We start from the raw sequence: 22,166 nt of genomic DNA, 5'->3' as shown, positions 1-22,166 counted from the left end.
ACTCAAAGCCATTTTCTTTTGTCTTATCACTTCTCTGAAAATGTACTGTAATTTTCAAAAGCTTCTGTATAAGCCCCAATTATTTTTTTAAAAAGATTTTATTTATTTAAGAGAGAGAGAGCACACACATGTACACACAGGGGGGAGGGGTAGAGAGAGAGGGAGAAGCAGGTTCCATGCTGAGCAGGGAGCCCCACAAAGACACTTAATCCCAGGATCCTGGGATCATGACCTGAGCCAAAGGCAAATGCTTTCCATCTTTCTGTGCCGTTATATTTAAGGTGAAGCTCTTGTAATAGTATATAGTTGTTTCTTGTGTGTGTGTGTGTGTGTGTGTGTGTGTGTGTGTATGTGTGTGAACTGCTAATCTTTGACTTTACAACTTTCTTTTTTTTTTTTTTTTAAGATTTTATTTATCTGACAGAGATAGAGACAGCCAGCGAGAGAGGGAACACAAGCAGGGGGAGCGGGAGAGGAAGAAGCAGGCTCATAGCGGAAGAGCCTGATGTGGGGCTCGATCCCATAACGCCGGGATCACGCCCTGAGCCGAAGGCAGACGCTTAACCGCTGTGCCACCCAGGCGCCCCTGACTTTACAACTTTCATTGAAGTATAATATCTATCTAGAAAAGTCCATGGATCATAAGTGATAAGCTTGATGAATTTTTAGAAATTCAACATATCTGTATTATCAGAACCCAGATCGAGAAAAAGCACACTGCTGGAATCCAAGAATCTCCTCGTGGCTTTTTCCAGTCTCTGCTCTCCAAGGGTAACCCTTACCCTAATTTTTTTTCTTTCTTTCTCTCTCTCCCTCCCTTCCTCCCTCTCTCTTTCTCACTTTGCCTTTTCCTTTTCTTTTTTGTTCGTTTACTTATTTAAGTAATCTCCACACCCAACGTGGGACTCGAGCTCATGACCCTGAGACTAAGAGTCGCATGCTTCACTGACTGAACCAAGCAGGTGCGCCCCCCCCCCCAATTTTTAAAAGCATAGATTACTTTTGCTTGTCTTCATGCTGTATATAAAGAGAACCATATATGTATACACTTTTTGGTCTTGCTCTTTTGCTCAATATATTTTTAAGAAGATTTGAGAGAGAGTGAGAGCATGAGTGAGGGAAGGGGCAGAGGGAGGGGGGAGGTTCTTAAGCAGACTCCCTGGTGAGCAGGGAGCCCCACATGGGGCTCGACCTCACTACCCCAAGATCATGACTTGAACCAAAACCAAGAGTCTGATGCTCAACCAACCGAGCCACCCAGGTGCCCCTTTTACTCAATATTTTGTAAGTTTCAGCCATACTGTTATATTAAGTGGTAGATCTGCAAGTTTTTGCCCTTTATTTGGAGTATTTAGTTATGGTTACTTAATATAAATCTTGATATATTGAAAAATCTCAAACACATACAAAGTGAGCAGGGGGGAAAGTATTTATAACATAGAATTTATTAGCTAAATAAATATTTATTGAACCCCAAGCACTGGGAATTAAGCCATGAACAAGACAAAACCCATCTTCATGGGTCTTAGTGAAGAGAAGGTATCGAAAGGGCAATCGAGTTCTGATATTCTGCATGGAGACCATACTGATGCTTTTTGGGATCAAAAACATAATTTTCAGGGGCTCCCGGCTGGCTCAGTCAGTAGATGCAACTCTTGAGCTTGGGGCTGTGAGTTCAAGCCCCACATTGGGTAAAGAGATTAAAATATTTACCAAAAAAACCCCAAAACCTAAATTTTCTTTTTCTTTTTCTTTTTCTTTTTTTTAAAGATTTTGTCAGAGAGAGCGCACGCACAAGCAGGGGAGCGGCAGTCAGAGGGAGAAACAGGCTCCCCTCTGAGCAAGGAGCTCGATGAGGGACTCAATCCCAGGACCCTGGGATCATGACCTGAGCTGTAGGTAGACGCTTAACCGACTAAGCCACTCAGGCTTCCCAAAACCTAAATTTTCAAAAGAAAGTTCACTTTTATTTATACCCATGCATTTCTAGGTTCTTGAGTGTATTGGGTCAGTCTGTGGGGTGATCTGACCCTGAGCCTGGGCTTCAAGGGAGAAAGCTCATGTTATGTCTGTATCCTCCACAGGACTCAGCACCAAGACGACCCTGATGTGCCTTCTAGATGAGGGAGAGGTCTTGAGGGAGGGTTCTCGGAAGGAATAGGAGACATGCTGGGCATGGGGGCACAGTGGACAGGGCACCCAAGACAGGGTCTGTGAACTTCCAGCTTTGGCTGAGGCATCAGGCCTGGCTGGCAGAGATGGTGTGTTAGGTGTTGGGCACGGAGGGACAGACAGAGGGACAAAGGAAGAGACAAACAGCAAGTCAAAGATGGAGTCAGCTTGTAAGCCAAGAGTCAAGGAATGAAAAGATAAAGGTGAGAGTGTGCAGGGACGCCTGGGTGGCTCAGTTGGTTAAGCGTCTGCCTTTGCCTCAGGTCATGATCCCAGGGTCCTGGAATCGAGTCCCGCATCGGGCTCTTGCAGGAGCCTGCCTCTCCCCGGCTTGTGCTTTCTGACAAATAAAAGTCTTAAGAAAAAAAAAAAAAAGGCGGATTCTTCCTGCAGCCTCCAGATAAAAACCCAGCAGGTCAACCCCTTGATTTTGAGCTTGTGAGACCCTGTGCAGAGGACCAGCTGAGGCATCCTGGATTTCTGACCTTTAGATCTGCGGGCGAATACATATGCGTTCTCAGTTGGTTTGTGGTCACTTGTTGGGGCAGGGGTAGGAAACAAATACAGAGGTTGGAGTGAAGGCATTGGGAACAGGACAGACAGGGCTGGAGGTGACAAGATCAGAGACTGAGGAGATGGGCAGGGCTGGAGGTGCCAAGAGTTGCTCAATGAGCAGACAGATATCTGAGTGAGAAAACAGCCTGGAGACCTTGGCAAGAGCCGGTGGCATAGCCAGATGTCACTCTTAAGGCTAGGGTTGGGGGGACTTGCCATGACCCAGTCGGCTGAGGCCTGGGGACAGATCCTGAAAGGAGAAAGTGCTGCTAGATGTAAGAACTTTATTTCTATATGGTGCTTGGGGTGGGATCTGGTGAGTCGGGGGGTACATGCAGGCTTTCCCCAGTCCCCACCCCTATAGCTGCTGGGAGGGCCTGAGGATGTACAGGAAGTGGGTTTTCCGGGCAGGCAGCTTGGCGTGGGAGGAGCCCTGGGCCCCCTCTTCGAGGCTGTCCTCGTGGGTCCCCTCGCGGAGCCCATCCCGGATGGCCTGCAGGCGGTGTCGTTTCTCGCTGAGCCAGTGGCCACCCTCCTGAACATCCTGGTGGGACCTCCGCCTTGGCAGCTTCATGATCCAGAAGGCCACTCGGGGATGGGGTTCTGGGTGAAAGCTGTCGATGGCTTTTGGGACAGGCACCAAGGCCTCCTTCTCCTCTATCTTGGGTACCTGGAGAGGAGGGACAAGGAGACATCTCAAACTCGAAATGACAACCCCAGGATGCTAAGTCCTCACTGGCATATTCAGCCCATTTTGCCACCTATAGGGCACTTTGGGAGTTTAAAGCTCATTTTGTGGTTTACAAAGCACTGGGTTTACAAGTGCTTTAGAATTAAAAATACTGAGGTTTATAGAATGCTCTGGGATTGAAAGCACATTTCCGAGGTTTCAAAAACATTTTAGGATTAAACGTACTCTAAGGTTTAGAAAGCAATTGGAAATGTACAAATCACTTTGGGATTAAAAGCTCCAGCCTTTACTAAAGCATGACCACAAATGCAACGTGTGATCCTTGACTGAATCCTGGATCAAAAACCAAATCAGCTCTTGTGGACAGCTTTTGGGTCCCTCTTTGGGACTTTGGAGTATGGACTGAATGTCTGTTCGGTCCTTGCTACTCAAAGTGTGGGCTGTGGACCAGCAGTATCAGCAAGATTTGGGAGCTTGTTAGACATACAAATTAGCAAATTAGACGTCCAGACCTACTGAATCAGAGTCTGCATTTTTCCGAGAAGTCCTGTGGGAGATTGTTATGGGCTGAATTGTGTCTCCACGCCCCCACCCCCATTCGTATGGTGAAGTCCTAATTCCCAGTATCTCAGAATATGATCTTATTTGGAAACAGGGTCATTGCAGATTTCATAAGTTAAGACGAGGTCATTAGGGTGTCAACCTAATCTAACACGACTGGTATCCTTATGCAAAGGGGGAAATTTGGACACAGAGGTGCACACAGAGAGAAGGCAATGAAAGACGAAGGCAGAGGTGCAGGTGGGGGAAATGCTTCTGCATTTCAAGGAATGCCAAAGATTTTCTGCAGACCACCACAAGCTAGGGGAGAGGCTTGGAACGGATTCTTCCTCACGGCTTCAGAAAGAACCTGGCGACACCTTGACCTTGAATGCCTAGCCTCCAGAACTGGGAACGAGCATTTCTGTTGTTTCAGCCACCCAATCTGTGCTACTTTGTTACATTCAGCCCTAGCAAACTAATACAGAGATAATAGTGTGATTTTCAATGTTCAATTTCTTGGGTGTAAAAATGGTACTGTAGTCATGAGGGAGAATGCGTTATTCTTTGGAGATACGCACTGAAGGCTTTGAGGGTGGCGTGTCATGATGTCAATAATTTACTGTCACATAGTTCAAAAATGAAAAAGTAAAAATAAAGTAAATGTGGTAAAGTGTTCACAAGTCTAGGCCAGAGGTTCTCAACGGAAGTCTGGAGACATTTTTGGTTGTAACAACTGGCGGGGGAGGGGGTGTGACTTCCATCTGGTGGGTAGAGGTGGCGCTGCTTATAAGCATCCTACAGGGCACAGGACAGCCCCTGCAACCAAAGATTAATGAGCCGTTAAATGCCATTGGTGCCAAGGTCAAGAAACCTTGCTCTATGGAAAAGGGAATACAGGTTTACTGTATTATATATTTTTTTCAACTCTTCTGTAGAGTCGAAAATTTAAAAATAAAAACCTGGGGGTGTGTGGAAGACCCATATGGGTTTGCCAAGTGCTTGGGGTTCTTAAAACATTTTAGGATAAGAAAATAAGCACTTTGTGGTTAGAATCACCCTCAGAGGTTTACAAAGGGGAGCTACGCAAAGCATTTGGGGTTCATAAGGCACTTTGGAACGAAAGGTCACATTTTGAAGTTTATGAGAGAGATCTGCCTAGCCCTTTGGGATAATTTAAAAAATACTTGGAGGTTTGCAGAGTACTTTGAGATAAAAACACACTTTGGGGTTTATAAGGGTGAAGATTACCCAGCACTTGGAATTAAAAGCACTTCTTGGTTTACAAAACTCTCTGGGGTTTACTAAGTGAGTGGGCATATATACTCTGAGGTTGTAAACCTCATTTCTGAGAGCTGGTTGGTCCCTTTGACAGATGATAAAACTGAGGCCCAGTGAGAGGAAGTGCTGAACAGTTGGAGTGGGAGTGTCAACTCATCTTCTAAACTACAGAAAGTGTTTGGGCTTGGACATTTTGTCAGGGGCATGTCCTAACCTTCCAGTCACCCTCCAAACTCCCCTCTCCTGGCTCAATGGATGCCACCACCTGCTCGGAGATCAGCACCTCTCCTGTTTTGTTGTCTGTCACCTGTGAGGACAGAAGGTGAGAGTGAGTGCAAAACCGCTTCCTTCCTCTGCCCTCCTCCCCACTGATACTGCAGCATGAGGGATCATGGGGGAGACTCCAAGAGGGACTTTCCGGCACAGGCACCTTGTCAATCTGGAGGTGGCTAGAGAGTGTGTTGTTCCCCAGCCGGTGCTCCTGGTTCTCTTCTTGGTGGTAGTTCCTGGGGAGGCCCCGGAAGTCCATGGGGGCAGAGAAGAAGCTGTCCATGCCCCGCAGCAAGTCATCCTGGGGCCAGAGGAGGGACCATTGATCTGCTGGACCTCAAGACTCTCCAGTAAATCTGCAGCCCTACCAGGATGTCCTTGAGGCCTTGCCGCACGTACCACCCAGCCCCTTCTCTCTCTGTCCTCTGACCTTTAGGGCCTAACCAGGTCACCTTCTGTCCCATTCCCCATCTGTCCTGGCTCTATTCTGTCCCATTAACTTCCTATTTCTGCTCCCCCCTCCCCACCCCCAACCTACTGTCTCTATGGCCCCATCCTCTTCTCCTTCTGAGTCTCTCTCTCCATCCAGTCCTTGTCTCTCTGTACCAACTCTCTCTCTGCTTGATTTCCTCCCTTTCTTCCTCCCTCTCGTCCTCTCTCTCTCTCTCTCAGTCTGCCTGTCACTCTCTATTGATCTCTCTCCGTCCCTTTGACTCCTTCTCTTCCCGTCTGTCCTTCTGCCTGGCCGCAACCCGTCTTCATTTCTGTCTCTCCGAACCCCTTCCATCCCTCAGTCCCCATCTGCCCCTGTCCCTCTCCTCTTTACCTTTTCTTACCCCCAACCCTTGTCATTGCTCACTTTCAGGAAAAGCCGGGTGAAGCCTTGGATTAGGCTCTGGAGGCCTAGAAAACCTGAGGAGCTCTCCTGGGCGTCAGCATCACGGATTGGGGCTGCAGCGGAGCGGGGCACCAGGGCAGAGGGGACGAGCAGCAGCAGGACCAGAGGTTGCCACATTGCGGGGCGGGCCGGGAGGCTGTGGCAACGGTAGGGGTCAGAGTCCCCGCCCCTAAGTGGTCACGCTCCCACCCAAGACAAGCACCCCTTTCCCATCCTGGCCCGGGCAAGTCCTCACACCCGGTCCACTGCCCCTCCTCCGTCCTTCTGCCCCCACCCAATCCACCCCGTCAGGCCCCGCCCCTCTTCCCAGGCCCCGCTCCTCAGGGCGCTGCCCCACAAACGGATCTCATTCCTCTCCTTCGCCCACATTCATTCCCAGATCTCATTCCTCACCTTCTCCCACGCCCCGCCCCTTCCCCTGGGCTCCGCCTTATGCTAGGCCACAGGCCCGGTCACCGTACTCTCAGACTCTGACCGGCCGTCCTCGGACTGTTAAATCCAAACAGTTCTGGTCTCGAGCCCAGGAGGGATACCTGGAGCGTTAGATGAGCTCCGCGAGCCTTAGCCTCGCCCCTATTATCTGACCACGCCCCCTTCTGCTGACCTCACCCACGAGCGGGTCCCGCTATTGGGTGGTCACGCCCTTAAGGGCAGAACCACATCCCTATCCGTTAACCACACCCCCATGGTCAGACCATGCCCCTGCCGGTTGACCTCGGCCCTGAAGACCCAGTGTGGCCCGTATTCTCGGATCTCGGCCCTCGCGCCCCACTCCAGTCGCAGAAGACCACGCTCCTTGACTTAGAGCCGTGCCCCCACACCTGGGCCACTCCTCTGTGCCCCAGATCTCGCCGCCAGCCCCCTCAGTTCCATTCTTAGGCTCCCGGTGCCCAAGTCCGAACATTCTGGTTCATCCACTCCTTAGTTTTGTATTTATCTCTGAGTTTCTCCATGTCCTTTCTCGTCTTCTCCGGGATTTGAAATGATTGCTGCATTCAACAGAGTGTAACGTAAAGACGCTTAACTGGAGACCTCTTCGGCTCCACTAAAAAGCCCCACCCTCTCTGGAAACCTAAATCCAGACCTATGTTCCACCTTCCAAAGGAGCCCGGAATCCAGACTCCCTTCTCCTTAGGGCCCCAGAGTCCGGGCCCCAGGCCCTTCTATTTCCCTGAGTTTGAACATCCAACACTTCATATTTAAGGGACCCAGGAGTCCGGGCCCTAGCTCCTCTCCGCTCGGGCACCGAGGCTCTCTCCCGGTCTTGGGAGAGCTGCCACCTCCAGTCCACTGGCGCGTGTGTTTACAAACGACTGCTGTCCCGTGGAGCTCCAGTAAACTCCCAGTCCTCTCGCCTGCCTCTTAACTCTGGCGAAGTCACAGGAAACCTCGTTGTCTTAGAAATCAATCAAAAACCCATCCTCATACCTCGATCCTCAAAAATATACTTGAGGCCGAACAGAAAAGGTTTTGTGTTTTTATCACTCCCACATCCCCAACATACAAACACACTAAAAGATAGCCAAAAGTCCAGGCCTCCAGACCCCAACTCCTTCAGACCCAGGTTTCTTGGCCTCCATCAACCTCCTCCCTGGGACCTAGGAGTCGGGATCTCCATCTCTCTCCTCTCCCAGGGATGCAAGCAGCTGAATCCTGAAGTTCCTACCAGGCCCAAGCTAGACTTCACCTTTGCCAAAGCAAAAATCCTCCTTCAGACTGTCACCGTCGGATCCCCCTTCCCTGTGTCCGGCGCCCGGGCCCGCCCCCCCCTCCGGTCCCTCCCACTTTTCCCAAACAAAGCTCCCGGGCAACTTTCTCCCTCGCAGCGCCCCGCCCGCCCGCGGCTCCCCAGCCCCAGGCCGGGAGGTAGGAAGGCGCCGGCGGGAGTCGGGGATCCAGCTTTGGGGTGTGTGAGTTGGGGTGGGAAGCTACGCGTTATGAGTTGAGGTGTTTGTGGGATCGTCTCTGAATTGTTTGCCGCCCTCTTTTTGCCCGGGGGCCCGAGTTTGCGCTTGTGACCGAGTCTTAGTGAGGTGTTGGAACTTTCGCCGGAGTTGGGGTGTCTGTTGATGGGTCTGAGTTTGGGACTGTGCGCTCGGGAGTGGGTGAGGGCTGGGGACTTTGGCGGCTGTGTCCGGGGAGTGTGAGTGTATGCGGCGGTGTGGTTTTGAAGTGAGAAAGGACCCCTGTGCGTGTTTCTGGCCGAATTGGTTTCTGTGCCATTTGTGGACGCCTGGTCCTCCTAATGGAGAAAGGAGGCCTCCGGGGTGGCATAGGGCGGGCTACAGTGCTTTCTGGATCTTCAGTCTTGCCTCTTCGGAAGTTTGGGGCCTGGGGCGGGAAATTACTGGGGACCTTTCTTACCCGGCTCCTCCGTCCCTTTGTCTGGCCACATGGGGGAGAGCTGGGCTGGGATTTTGGCCTACGGGGGTCCTGAACGCCTCAGCGCCACCGGGCTCGGCCTGGGGTCTTTGTCTGTCTCGGCCTGGGCTCCAGGGTCCGAGGGAGGAGGGGGATGGGAGCCTGGACTCTGGGGTCCTGGGAAAGCTGTGGAAGACGTGGAGCCGCCTGGGAGGCGGGATCTGACTGTATTGGAAAAAGTTTTCCCCTGTTCCTGGCCTCCGGAAAGTCACTGGGAACTTGAGTTGGATCCGAGCCCACGGCACAGGGGGAGGGGAGGGAAGGGGCGGGGCCGAAGGCCAGAGGGGAGGTGCCCTTGCCGGCCAGCCCCTCCCCAGATGGGGGTTGTGGGAAACTGGGGGAGGGGACGCCTGGGCCCTTTGTTCTGGCTCTCCTGATGGCAGGGCTCCCCTGCCCCCCAGTTTGTGGTTCTGTGGGTCTTTCCTGGTCAGGGCTTGAGTTTCTGCCCTGAGTCTCTGTCCCTCCTCTCTCTGGGTCTCTGTCCCTTTCTCTCTGGGTCTCTGTCCCCGTCTTTCTCTGGTCTCTATGCCTCCCCTCTCTGGGTGTCTGTCCCCCCACACTGGATCTCTGTTTCCTCCTCTCTGGAAGTCTGTCTTATGATCTCTGGGTATCTGTTCCTCTCTCTCTGGACGCTCCCCCCACTCAGTCTTACTAGGGCCGGGGCCCCTCCTCCTCCTTTTCTAGCAGCTGCTGTTCACATCTCGCACCTGTTCTTGGGGTGGGACTGAGAAGATCTCATCCACAACCCCCTTCCCTGCAACTAGTCCCCGACTCCTGTCTTTTTTAAGCCAGTAATCCATACCCAAAGGTTTGGCTCTCATGCGCCGTGGGCATTACTCTGGGGTCTTCAAGACTTCACCACAACCCAGGCTCCCCTGGAAACACAGAGGGCACTCTCACCCTCAGCTGCCCCAGAAATCCAGCCCCATTCTGCAGGACTTAAGGAGTCCCAGCCCCCAGCCTCCTGCTTCCCTCAGACCCAGAAATCCAGGCCCCCCTGCCATCTCCTCCCTCAGACCCAGCAATCTGAACTCCCAGTCCTCACTGCCCTGAAGTCTGTCTGTGGGGGGAGCGGGGGAGGGGTGGGGAACCTTGCTGAGCTCTGTGTTCCTCTAGGCCCAGATGGGGGAACCCCGGGCTGGGGCCCCCCTGGATGATGGCAGTGGCTGGACAGGAAGTGAGGAAGGAAGTGAGGAGGGCACCGGCGGCAGCGAGGGGGCTGGGGGAGATGGGGGTCCGGACGCAGAAGGTGTGTGGAGTCCAGACATCGAACAGAGCTTCCAGGAGGCCCTGGCCATCTACCCGCCATGCGGCCGGCGGAAAATCATCCTGTCTGATGAAGGCAAGATGTACGGTGAGTCCGCCCCTCTCTTTTGCCCTGGCCCCCACTGATTAAGACTCAGGTAGGAGCTGGCGTCGCTATGTGCACAGATGAGAAAACTGAGGCCCAGAAGGGTTAAGTGGTTTGCCTAAGGTCACAGAAGTGGTGGAGCTGGGATTTGAACCCAGGCAGTCCGGCTCCAAAGCCTGCAGTGGTAACCCCTCTCCCACAGAGCTGAGATGATTCGCAGCCCGGCTTGCTTGCAGACCTCTGGCAACCGTTGCTTCTCTTGTCTTCCCTAGTGTCCTGTGTGGGGGGAAGTCCCGTGAAGGTCTAACTCTGTCCCGTCTTTGACTCTTCAGGTCGGAATGAACTGATTGCCCGCTACATCAAGCTGAGAACAGGGAAGACCCGAACTCGCAAACAGGTCTCAGGACTGACTTGTGGGCCTCTCTCTGGGGCAGGCTTCTCTTGGGGGGGAGGGGGTGGCGCATCCTAGGATGGGGCAGGTTCAGGTTTAAGGAGGATGTCGTTCATGTGCTTTCGTCTGTCTTGTTGGCACCTCTGTAAGTACGCTTCACTGTATCTGATTCGGTCTGGATCTCTTACCAGTTGTGTTAGAACCAGAGAGTAAGGTAGAGAGACCCAAAGATCCAAAGAGAGAAAATGAGGAAGGGAAAGGAGGCCCGGATTTGCTGGGTCTGGGGAGGATCAGTAGCATAAGTGAGAAGAGACGAGCCTCTGTGGGCACATTTGTGTTAGCGTGTGCCTGCTCTGTGCGTTCATCGTCTTTCACGTTCCGGGAGCCCTGGGGGCCACCTGGAGGGTGGGAAGGGAGAGGGGATTCAAGGGCAAGTGGCTGTGGCTTGAATCTGCTTCTCTGTCACTCCCCCCAGGTCTCTAGTCACATCCAAGTTCTGGCTCGAAGGAAATCAAGGGAAATCCAGTCCAAGCTCAAGGTAGGGACTGAGGCAGACACCCAGAGAGAGGGGGCAGAGACCCTGAGAGTGGGGGACAGAAGATCAGAGAGTGGGACACAGAGACCCAGAGAGAGGGAGACCGAGACCCAGAGGAGAGGTCAATAGAAATGCAGAGAAAGGGGGACAGAGAGGCCCAGAGTGGGTCACAGAGAACCAGTGTTGGGGACAGAGGTTTAGCTCAGAACAGCAAAAAGGAGAGGGAGATGTAGACAGAATGAGGAAGTAGAGATCCAAAGTGGGGGCCCATCAAGCGGGGTGGATAGAGGTTCTGGGTGGGGAAGAGATTCGTAGAGAGAGGGGGACAGAGATTTAGCTCAGAACAGCAAAAAGGGTAGGGTGTTGGGCCTCTCCTCTGGCTACTGCTGTCTTCCCCCTCTCCTCTCCTCTCCTCTCCTCTCCTCTCCTCTCCTCTCCTCTCCTCTCCTCTCCTCGTGCCCTCCCTTTCCCCTCCTGTGCTATGAGGACCTCCTCTTCATCTCTTTCTGGTTCATCTTCCCACTTTTAGTCCCTACGTGGTCTGCCTGTCATTTCCGTGTCCTGAAATCTTCATTTTGTTTGGAAATTTTCACATCCTTTTTCTTCTGCTGCTGGATTTCCAGTTCCCTCTTGGCCCAAGACCCTCATTCTCTTCTTCTCTGGGTGTGGGGTCTTTTCTGCCTCTTCCTTTGAATTGGGGGACCATCACTTCCTGTTCCTTTTTTTTTTTTTTTTTGTACCCAGAAGCCTCCCTCTGCTTTCTTTCCAGGTCTAAAAAACCTTCAGTTCTGGTCTTTTCTGGACCTCATGGTCCCACCTCTGTCCTGTCTGGACTAGGAAATGTTCACTGCCTATTCCCTCTGGGTCTGAAATTCTCACTTCCTGTTGCCTATATATCCGGAAACCTTCACTTCCAGCTCTTTTGGACCTAGAAACCCTTATAGTATATACTGTCTTTTATTCTGGGTATAGGAACCCCTTTTTCCGTCTAGGCCTGGGCCCCTCTACTTCCTGTTCCATAGTCATCCTTGCTCCTTCTTCCTCCCATTTTTTAGCTCAGGGTGGTGAAACTGTAGGGGTTAGGAGGGCAGGAGAGTGAGAATCCAGGCCTCGCTTCCTAAGTCATGTTTTCTTTCCTCCTTTGGCACCCTCCCCCACCCTCACGGGCAGGCCTTGAATGTGGTAAGTCCCCCTGCCCATCCTCCCACCTGCTGCTTTACCCCAGACATTCCTGAGGGGGGCAGGAGGGGCAGGGGGCTGTAGGAAGAAGGATTTGTGCCCTCCCCCAATCCTTTGCCTGGATTCCCCAGCTCTGCATCTCCCCATGCTTGCCCTCCCTGGTGTTAACCCACCCCTTCTGTGTCGACTGGGATTCACCATTAACATGGATTTTAACTTCTCCTCCAGGACCAGGTTTCCAAGGACAAGGCTTTCCAGACCATGGCCACCATGTCCTCAGCCCAGCTCATCTCAGCACCTTCCCTGCAGGCCAAACTGGGCCCTGCTGGTCCTCAGGTGGCTTAGGGATTCTGGGGCTCAAAACTGGAGGGGGGGCTGTGGTTTTGATGGGGCACTGACTGACTGAGCCCCCCTCATTTCTCTCTTTTTCAGGCTTCTGAGCTTTTCCAGTTTTGGTCAGGGGGCTCTGGCCCCCCCTGGAATGTTCCAGAGTGAGTACTTTCTGTTTTGGCTCAGCATTCCCCCCAGTCCCTCTACATAGACCTTTCTTCTGCAGCCAGCTATCTGGATTTGAGTCCCAGAGAGGAGGCTGGGGCAAGGGTCTGGAGAGGAGGACGAGGCCTGACCTGGGATACTGAGGCAGGGCGATGTGGAGAGTCCAGAGGAGGGGCCTCATGGGCTGAGAAGGAGTGGGGAGGCAAGGACAGTGACTGGGGTTGGCGGCAGTCTGGAGATGGGTGTCCTGGGGGAGGAACAGGTTTGGGGAAGAAAGGAGATCAGTGTGGGGCTGCATGAATGTGCAGGGCCGGGAAGATGTCCATGGGGATAACGGCATCCCAGTGAGATTGGCTGGGCCCCAGAGGCTCATGGGAAGGCATGTTCTGTAGAGGTGTTCTTGGGCCTGAGGGGAGAGCAGTTGTCTTCTGTCAGAGTCAAAAGGAAGAAAATGGGTCCCCAAGGTACATGGGAATGTCTGTTTCAACGCTGAGAGAGCCCCAGAGGCTCATGGGAAGGCACGTTCTGTAGAGGTGTTCTTGGGCCTGAGGGGAGAGCAGTTGTCTTCTGTCAGAGTCAAAAGGAAGAAGATGGGTCCCCAAGGTACATGGGAATGTCTGTTTCAACGCTGAGAGAGCCTTGAGGGTGACATAGTGTGTTTGTTGCCTAGAAGAATAAAATAGGCCCCAGAGGCTTGTGGGAAGGGCAGTTTTCAGCCCAGAGAGGAGCCAGTGGATCCAGGCTGGTTATTGGTAGGGCAGTGTGGCCGCAGGACCGTGAGGAGTGGTGTTGAGGGTGTTGCCAGTGTGCAAGTGAAGTGACATACTGTGGGATCCAGGCTCCAGGGAGAGAAGAAATGTCCCTGGTGAGGTGCTGGGACCCAGGAGAGGGTCAGAACAAGTCCTCTGGGCAGAAGGCACTGCAGGTTTGCAGGGAGGGGGCAGAGCTGGAAGGAGGGGTGGGTCGGCAAGCACTGCCCTGGGCGCTGGGGTCCCACCTTTAGGAGAACTGATAGTCCAATGGAGGGGACGGATGTTAGTTAAATCATCACCTGCTTAAACACAGAATTGAAGAGTATGTGGGTGGTATGAAGAACTGCAGTAGGTTCCGGGCTGAGGGGGAGAGTTCTGGGGGTTTCTAGGAGGAGGTAACATTGAAGGCAGAGTAGGACTTGGCCAGGTGAAGAATGGGGGTTGGGAATCTTTTAGGCAGTGAAAACAGCATGTGCCAAGGCCCTGAGGAAGGAAAATTTGATGAGTTCCAGGAAATGAGAGAAGGTATTCAGCCACTGGCCAGTCAGTTGAATGTTTATTAAGCACCTATTAAGTGCCTGGTACTCTGCTTAGGTTGGGACACAATCTGAGACAAGTTAGATAAGATCCCTAGCTTCATGGAGCTTCCATATTTGCAGCAGGGAGGAGACCAACAATAAACATGTAAACAAGTAAGCCTTCGCAGGAAAGGACAAAATGTGGGAAATAAAACAAGGTGTATATGCCCTATTTAGGCAAGAAAGGGTTCAAGAAAGGCCTCTCTGAGGAGGTGGCATTTGGCCAGTAGCCCTGATGACAAGAGATGAAGTCAGTGGGTAGGGTACTGGATTTTAGGTTTCAGAATTGGGATGTGGGGGTCTGAAGGTCCCTGGAATTTGTGTCTTTCTGATTCTGGTCTTTTGACACCTTTTTAAAAAAATTTTTTTAATTTTTAATGTGTATTTTTTAAAAGATTTTATTTTATTTATTTATTTTTAAATATTTTATTTTGTTTTATCTTATTTTTACTTATTTATTTATTTGAGAGCGAGAGAGAGAGAGAGAGAATCTCAGGCAGATTCCCCGCTGAGCAGGGAGCCCCACGAAGGGCTCCATCCTACGACCCACGAAATCACGACCTGAGCCGAAATCAAGAGTCAGACCCTTAACTGACTGAGCCACCCAGGCGCCCCTTGAGATTTTATTTTATTTTTAAAGATTTTATTTATTTACTTGACAGAGAGACAGAGAGAGAGCACAAGCAGGGGGAGCAGCAGGCAGAGGGAGAAGGAGAAGCAGGTTCCCCGCAGAGCAAAGAGCCCAATATGGGGCTGGATCCAGGACTCTGGGATGGTGACCTGAGCTCAAGGCAGATGCGTAACCAACTGAGCCACCCAGAGCCCCAAGATTTTATTTTTAAGTAATCTCTACACCGTCCATAGGGCTTGAACCCACAGCCCAGAGATCCAGAGTCTCATGCTCTATGGAGTATGAGCCTGCCAGGCACCCCTGGTCTTTTGACTCTTGACCTCTTCCTGACCTCTGACCCCAATTCTGGGGTGCTGTTTCCCCACCCCGAACTTTGGACCCATGTCCCATCTCCTGAACCTTGGTCATTTTCTCCTACCCTCCTGACCCTTCATCCTCCTCTTTGTCCACACTCCCTGTTCTTTGTGTTTTTCCCCACCTCCTGAGATCCTGTTTCTTTTCTCTTTCCGCCATTTCATGCGAGGCGCCAAAATATCGTCAACAAGACCACACACTTCGTAGTTCGGACTGGCGTGGATTTGAGTCCAGGCTCCACTGTGCCCCAGCTCTGTGACTGTGTGTGCCTCAGTTTCCTCCTATGCAAAATGGGAAGAGCAGTAATTGTACCTAACCTCCTAGGCTGTGAGGATTCAGTGAACTTTTGCACGTTATGTGCTAGCAAAGGGTCTGGCTTGTGGTGGCCCCTGGTAAACCTTAGCTGGTACAGTTATCTTTCTACCTTGCTGACCCCCAGCTTCCTTTCTCCCTCAGTGTGAAGCCATTCTCACAGACACCGTTCTCCTTGTCACTGACCCCCCCATCTACTGACCTCCCAGGTAAGAGTCTGCTCTGTACCTTCCTTGTCTCCCCTCTCTCCTCAACCTCAGCTTCTTTTTCTTCACCTTCTGCTGATCAGGACACACATTTCTACAGAGGTCCAGATCTGAGACAAGGCTTGTAGGGGGAATGGAAATATGAGTGATAGAATTTGTAGTGGTTAAGACCATGGCCTCTGAATTCAGACACACTGGGTTTGTGTTCTGTCACGTGCTAGCCTAAAGGACACTGGGAAGGTGTATGAGTCGAGATTCTTTCAGATGCAAGTGACAGAAACTCAAATCAAGCTCAATGACAAAAAAAAAAAAAGGAATTTATTGGTTTAGGTAACCGATATTTCAGGAGTGGCTGGATGGCTTCAGGCACGGCTGGATCCAGGGGCTCAAATTGTAGTGTCAGATTTGCTTGGTTCTGCTTTCCCCTGTGGTATATGGTGGCTTCATTCCCAGGCAGGCTCTGCCCACCTGGCAGCAAAGACAGCTTCCAGAAGTTCATGCTGATGTAGTCCTAAGAACTCACACTGGCTGAAAGAGAACTCTCAGGTTCCACAGACTCATCAATTTGCAATGCTTTTGGCTGCAAGTAACAGAATGCCCCAATTAATAGTGCCTTAAATAATAAAGGCTTTAATGATTTCACAAAACAAAAAGTCTGGAGGTGGGGTGCTCTTATGCTGGCTCAGCAGCTCAGCAATATTGGGACTGACATTTCTATAGGTCCTTTGGCCTCTTTCTTATCGTCCCAAGATGGCTGTTGTGATTCCAGGCATCATGTCTCAAGCAGGACTTGGCCAGGGCCAGAAGCTTTCTCCTTCCAAAGTTCTGTCTTTTTCATTCAGGAAGAAACTCCTCAGAAGCCCCTCAGCAGATTTCCCCTTACGTCTCATTGGCTAGGACTGTGTCACATGGCCATCTCTAGTTGCAAGGGAGGCTGGGAAAGTGAGTATTTAGCTTTTTCAGCTTCTAAGCGGAGGCAGGCAAGAGAGAAGAGTGCTTGATGTATTTAATACATGTTAGCGGTTTTTATTCTTTTTTTCCTCTCTCTCTAGGGTACGAGCCCCCCCAAGCCCTGTCACCCCCTGCCCTGCCCCCACCTGCCCCATCACCCCCAGCCTGGCAGGCTCGGGCCCTGGGCACTGCCCGGTTGCAGCTGGTGGAGTTCTCGGCCTTTGTGGAACCGCCTGATGCAGTTGATTCTGTGAGTGCAATTTTAGAATAGTCACTGGCAGGGGACGGGGGAGGGGGGTTGGAATGCAGAGGGTGATAGGAAGGGAAAGGATTAAGCAGTGGTTCTCAGACTTAGCCTGTATCAGAATAACATGGAGGGCTTGTTGAAACATAGATTGCTGGGCCCCACCTTCCAAATTCTGATTCAATAGGTCTGGCGTGGGGCTTGTGAATTTGCATTTCTAACATTCTCCCAGGCGATGTTGATGCTGCTGGCCTGGGGACCACACTTTGAGAACTGCTAGCATGGAGGAACTGGGTGGTCGTGGGGTCACGGTTGGGAAGGTCAGAGAAACTCGCCAGGTCATTGCTTGTTCGTTCAGCAAACATTTTTGAGGGCCTACTGTGTGCCAGGCTTTGTGGTGGAGACTGGGAACCTAGAAAAGCAGATCTTGTTTCTAGACTTGAGCTTTTCCCAGGCTAGGATGGAGACAGATGCCGTATTAGTCGTGGTGAGCTGACTGTTAGCAGAAATAACCTTAACCTTCGGGGAATAAACATAACATAAATTTCTCACTCATGTAACATTTCTGTGTAGGTGTTGAGTTAGGAGCCTTCCACACAGTGATTCTGGGAGTTCAGGCTCCTTCCATTTTGTGGTTCTGACGTTTTCTAGGGCTTCATAATCTGCTGCTGGATTCCCTGCATCTGGCCAGCAGATGGTGGAAGGGAGAGACTCAAGAATTGTGCAGGAGTTTTTATGGGTCTAGCTTGGAAGTGGCAACTATCAGGGTCTGCTCACATCCCGTTGGCCAGAATTTAGTCATGTGGACACACGTCACTGCAAAGGAGTCTGGGAAGTGTAGTTTAGTTGTGTGAAAAGGAATGGGGGGTAGTTTGTGAACACCTACCAGTCTCTGTCAAAGCCACATAAACACCAATTGCTGCATATGGTGGGCCTATAAAACCCAAGTTGAAACCCTCTCATCTCACTGGGAGCAAAGGTAAAGTCCTCTCAGTTGCCCACAAGGCTCTGCATGATCTGACCCCCATTCCCGCTCTGTCCTCACGTCCTGCCCTGATACCCTAGCCCACTCTGCTCTGGTCACACTGGCCTCCATGCTCTTTCTCAAACACACCAGGCCCACTCCTGCCTCAGGGCCTTTGCATCTGCTGTTCTTGCCACCTGGAATATGTTTTCCCCAGATACCACCACTGTCTCTCTCCATTCATTCAGGCCTTCGCTTATCTTCTCGGATTGGCTTTCCCAGATAGCTTTATGGAAAATGCCAGCTGCCATCACGCTCAACCGCTGTACTATTCTTTATTGGGAAATTGTTTCATAGCATTTATCACTCTGAAATTTATATTATCCATGGTTTGCTTTTTAAACTTTTCTGTCTTTGGCAGTAGACTCCAGGAGAACTCTATGAGGCCAGGGACTTTGTCTTGTAGCCCTAAGACCCAGAATAGTGCCTGCACACAGTAGGTCTCTCAATAGATATCTATTGAATAATGAGTATGTGCTGCGATAGGGGAAGCTCAAGTTTTGTGGGTGTAGAGAGGAGTCATTCTTTTTTTTTTTTTTTTAAAGATTTATTTATTTGTCAGAGAGAGAGAGACAGCACAAGCAGGGGTGTGCGCAGAGGGAGAAGCGGGCTCCTCGTTGAGCAAGAAGCCTAATGCAGAACTCGATCCCAGGACCCTGGGATCATGACCTGAGCTGAAGGCAGACACTTAACCAACTGAGCCACTCAGGCGTCCCAGAGGAGTCATTCTGCCTGGGAAGTTAGTGAAGGCTTCCCTGAAATGACAACATTTGAGTTGGGCTTTGAGGGTTATATAGGAGTTTGCCATGTGCAGAACTTTATGTTCCAGGTACAGAGATGAAAACGGCATGAAGTTTTCAGGGAAACAAATAGTCAAATAAGGTGTGGGAGCTGGTGAGGCTAGAGATAGGTAGGCAGGTGCCAGTTCAGGAGGAGCTGACATTGCCAAGAGGAGGGATGTAGACTTTCTCCTGAGGGTGACGGGGAGCTATAGAAGAGGGAGGGAGGATTTGTAATGACAGAGAAGGTGGGAAGGTATGAGGATTTCAGAATATGGACAAAAAGTGCTAAGAATGGGGACACATAGGGAGACTTGATGTGGGCTGCGTGGATTCCATCCATCCATCCATCTATCCATCCATTGATTGAACATTTGGGAGCACCGATTCAGTATAGGGCCAGGTTGGGGGGCGGTGGGCTTTGTCCTGGGTGCTTTAGGGAGCCACAGAAGGATTGTGAGCAGGGGAGGTCCACGGTCAGCTCTGGGGGTCTGTGAGGGATGACCTCAAGAGTGGAGATTGGAGGCTGGGAGGCCAGGGAGGAGGCTGGGGAGAGGGGGGAGAGGACGGGGCTGTGGGAATGGAGAACCAGGGACAGGACTTAGGGAACGAGGTGCTGTGGGGCAGAAGGGAATGGCGACGGTGCTTGGGAGTCAGGCCCAGTGTCTGGGTGGACAGTGAAATGGCTAGTGGGAGCTGAGGTCAGCGAGAGCCTGGGGTCCAGCCCATCTCCCACTCCTCACCCACGGCCCACCCTTCTCAGTACCAGAGGCACCTGTTCGTACACATCAGCCAGCACTGCCCCAGCCCTGGAGCGCCCCCCCTTGAGAGTGTGGACGTCCGGCAGATCTATGACAAATTCCCTGAGAAAAAGGGCGGCCTGCGGGAGTTGTATGATCGTGGGCCCCCTCATGCCTTCTTCCTGGTCAAGTTCTGGGTGAGTTCTGCCACCAAAACAAAGTGCCCACAAGTCACCTGGAATCCCATCTAAGTCCTCTGGCTCTAAGGGAGGTAAGCTCAGAGTGTCAGCCCCCTCTCTAACAAGGAACGGCCAGCAGTTTTCCCCCCGGGGCGGGATGGATAGGACTCGGACCTCCCCAGATCCCACTAGACTTTGCCACAACCAGTTGCGTGATTGATGTGGCCTTGGGGATTGGCTTGCAACATTTCAGACTTCCCTGCACCCCATCCGACCACATGAAGCCTTGTTGCTAAGGAATGGCTCCCGTCCCTGAGCAAATAGAGGCATGGAGTTTGGTCTCTGAAGAGAGCACAGTGCCACTGGGCTCTGTTGCTAGAGAACGTCTGGCCTTGAGAAAGTGACTAAAGGACCTGGGAGGGGCTTTGTAAAAACATTTATTTATTTAACAATCATTTATTGAGCACTTACTGTATACAGGCCCTATGCCAAGTGCTATGTATATAATTGTGAATAAGACGGTCTATCTTGGGTCTTTCTTAGGCCCATTTGGTTTGGTGTCCATTACAATGGCTGGCACTGTAGGGGTCCAATAAATGTTATGAATGTTTAGGGGGTGTTAACGCTTGTTAACCAGAGCTGTGGCATGATCTAGTGTCTAAGAAGGAAGCCCGCTGAGGCCTGGAAGTTTACTGGCTCTGCTGGGCCCATAGCAACCCTGGTTATAAAGAGTTCTAGTGTGTGGAGACCCAAGATGGCTCTGCGGATGTGTCGCCGAGATCTTAGGCATTGTTGAGACTGAAGATAGGCCTCACCAGGTCTGACTAGAGAACGAACCCTAGAAAGCCCAGCCTCTGAAGGGATGCAGGGGTGTGGCTGGAAGGCTGGGAATGGCCATTGCCAGGGTGATGCATGGAGTCAGGCCTCTGAGGAGAGGACTAAACCATCTCAGAGAGTGACCTGGTCGAGTTAGCAGTGAAGTTAGGAAGAGGGACAGGTAGGCTTCCCGAAAGGTGGCCAAGGGGCTCAGGCCACAGGTGTGATGAGGTCTTAGGCTTTGTTAGGTCCCACTTGGCCTAGTGGACTGTCTGTCCACTTGACCACTGGGGTCTTAGAGGAGCCTGACCTCCAAGAATTGGCTGAAAGGGCTGGGGAGAATGTTCTAGAGAGGAGTCAGGCTTCCCCAGGCCCCTCCAAGCCCCTTTGCTAGGGAGTAGCCACTTGCCTTAGCAACTAGGGTCATGAAGGGCTCGCTGGGGCGGGGTGTCTCTAGTTGCTAGGGAGTAACTGCCTCCTTAGTAACCAGGGCCTTGGAAGGGGCTTTTACTGGAGAGAGAGGGTCAGGACCATTTTTAGGGAGCCAGCCTCTCCAGTACTGATAGAAGGATGGGTGTTTTCCAGAAACAGGCCCGTGGAGATGTGGGGCTTTGAATGTGGAGGAGGAGAGGTGGGCCACTGCAGGGCTATGGGGGGAAGCCAGGCCATGGGGCAGAGCTCCCACTTAAGAAGCGTCCCCGCCATGTGTAACGAACCTACCTGTGCCTCCCCATCCCCCAGGCGGACCTGAACTGGGGCCCGAGTGGCGAGGAGGTAGGGACCGGTGGCAGCAGCGGTGGCTTCTATGGAGTGAGCAGCCAGTACGAGAGCCTGGAGCACATGACCCTCACCTGTTCCTCCAAGGTCTGCTCCTTTGGCAAGCAGGTGGTGGAGAAGGTGGAGGTGAGGCTGGAGGGGTGGAGCTCTGGGCAGGTGAGCACCCAGCCACCTGCCACTTTGGGCGTGCAGACTAAAGGGACCAAAGCCACAACAGCTCCTGCACTTGGGTGTCTGTGTGGTGGGGTGGGGAGCGTCCTATCCTCTTTGGGGGTTTCATTAATGCATGGACTTAGAGCTGATACTGAGTGCCCAAGGCACGGGTAGGGGTTATTTTGAGGGTTGAGAGGTAATGTGTGGTACAGAGATTTTTAGTCACTAAGATTCAAAAGGTTCTTATGGCTATGGAGGAATCTGCAGGGCAAGGAGGTTCAGGGGTCACACTTAGGGATTGCTCTTGAACTCAGAGGTCATATAGAGTTTGGAGACCTAGTGGAGGGGGTCTTTAGAGGGTGTGAGGGTATCTGAGGGCCTGGGGGTCAGAGCAGTTCAGAGGTCTTGGAGGGTTCAGAGCACAGTTTTGAGAGGCTGGAGGGGTTGCTGGTTTGCAGGCTCAGGGATCCCAAGTTGGACACCCATGGGTCCAGGTCCCATCTCTGCTCACCACGGATGGGGCGATGGGGGAAGGACGGCAGTGGGGAGTGGGCGTGGCATTGGAGAGGCACAGAGTGCCTGGGGCGACCCTTGTGTCTCTCGGTCACTGTCCTCCCCGCTCTGCGCCCCCATCCTGGTTCAGACGGAGCGTGCCCAGCTGGAGGACGGGAGGTTTGTGTACCGCCTGCTGCGCTCACCCATGTGTGAGTACCTGGTGAATTTCTTGCACAAACTGCGACAGCTGCCCGAGCGCTATATGATGAACAGCGTCCTGGAGAACTTCACCATCCTCCAGGTGAGGCACTGGGGCTGAGTCGAGCAGGGCAGCCGATATGGTGGGGAGTGCCCACAACGGCCCCTCAGCCCGGGGACCTTTCGCCTAGGGAACTG

The 22,166-nt window shown here is 52.0% G+C and overlaps 2 protein-coding genes across 6 annotated transcripts in view; one reads left to right on the top strand and one right to left on the bottom strand.

Annotated features, from left to right (window-relative positions):
* Positions 1-2,999: 2,999 nt before the first annotated feature.
* DKKL1 (dickkopf like acrosomal protein 1) lies at positions 3,000-8,162 on the bottom strand. Of its 5 annotated transcripts, none has more exons than XM_026481844.4 (5): positions 8,095-8,162; positions 6,369-6,543; positions 5,670-5,810; positions 5,454-5,546; positions 3,000-3,397 (listed from the first exon to the last, which is right to left on the bottom strand). In XM_026481844.4, exons 2-5 carry the CDS (start codon positions 6,522-6,524, stop codon positions 3,086-3,088), a joined length of 702 nt encoding a protein of 233 aa, XP_026337629.1. In that variant the 5' UTR covers positions 6,525-6,543; positions 8,095-8,162; the 3' UTR covers positions 3,000-3,085. The 5 variants fall into 5 exon arrangements, with proteins under 5 accessions (XP_026337629.1, XP_044234122.1, XP_026337628.1 ...); XM_044378187.3 differs by lacking the exon at positions 8,095-8,162 and adding an exon at positions 6,941-6,979; XM_026481843.4 differs by lacking the exon at positions 8,095-8,162 and adding an exon at positions 6,801-6,970.
* Positions 8,163-8,206: 44 nt separating this feature from the next.
* LOC113243307 (orphan sodium- and chloride-dependent neurotransmitter transporter NTT5) overlaps positions 8,207-22,166 on the top strand; it is a 63,140-nt gene continuing 49,180 nt past the window's right edge. The window contains 12 exon segments of the mRNA XM_048223843.2: positions 8,207-8,273; positions 9,945-10,182; positions 10,512-10,576; positions 11,046-11,108; positions 12,276-12,287; positions 12,513-12,620; positions 12,717-12,775; positions 15,551-15,615; positions 16,665-16,813; positions 19,374-19,547; positions 21,087-21,248; positions 21,919-22,071. Coding sequence (XP_048079800.1) covers positions 9,951-10,182; positions 10,512-10,576; positions 11,046-11,108; positions 12,276-12,287; positions 12,513-12,620; positions 12,717-12,775; positions 15,551-15,615; positions 16,665-16,813; positions 19,374-19,547; positions 21,087-21,248; positions 21,919-22,071 — 1,242 coding nt within the window. The 5' untranslated portion in view covers positions 8,207-8,273; positions 9,945-9,950.

Source organism: Ursus arctos, unplaced genomic scaffold (genome assembly GCF_023065955.2).
Source record: "Ursus arctos isolate Adak ecotype North America unplaced genomic scaffold, UrsArc2.0 scaffold_19, whole genome shotgun sequence".
Classification (NCBI taxonomy): Eukaryota; Metazoa; Chordata; class Mammalia; order Carnivora; family Ursidae; genus Ursus; species Ursus arctos.
This window is presented reverse-complemented; position numbering and strand designations above follow the sequence as displayed.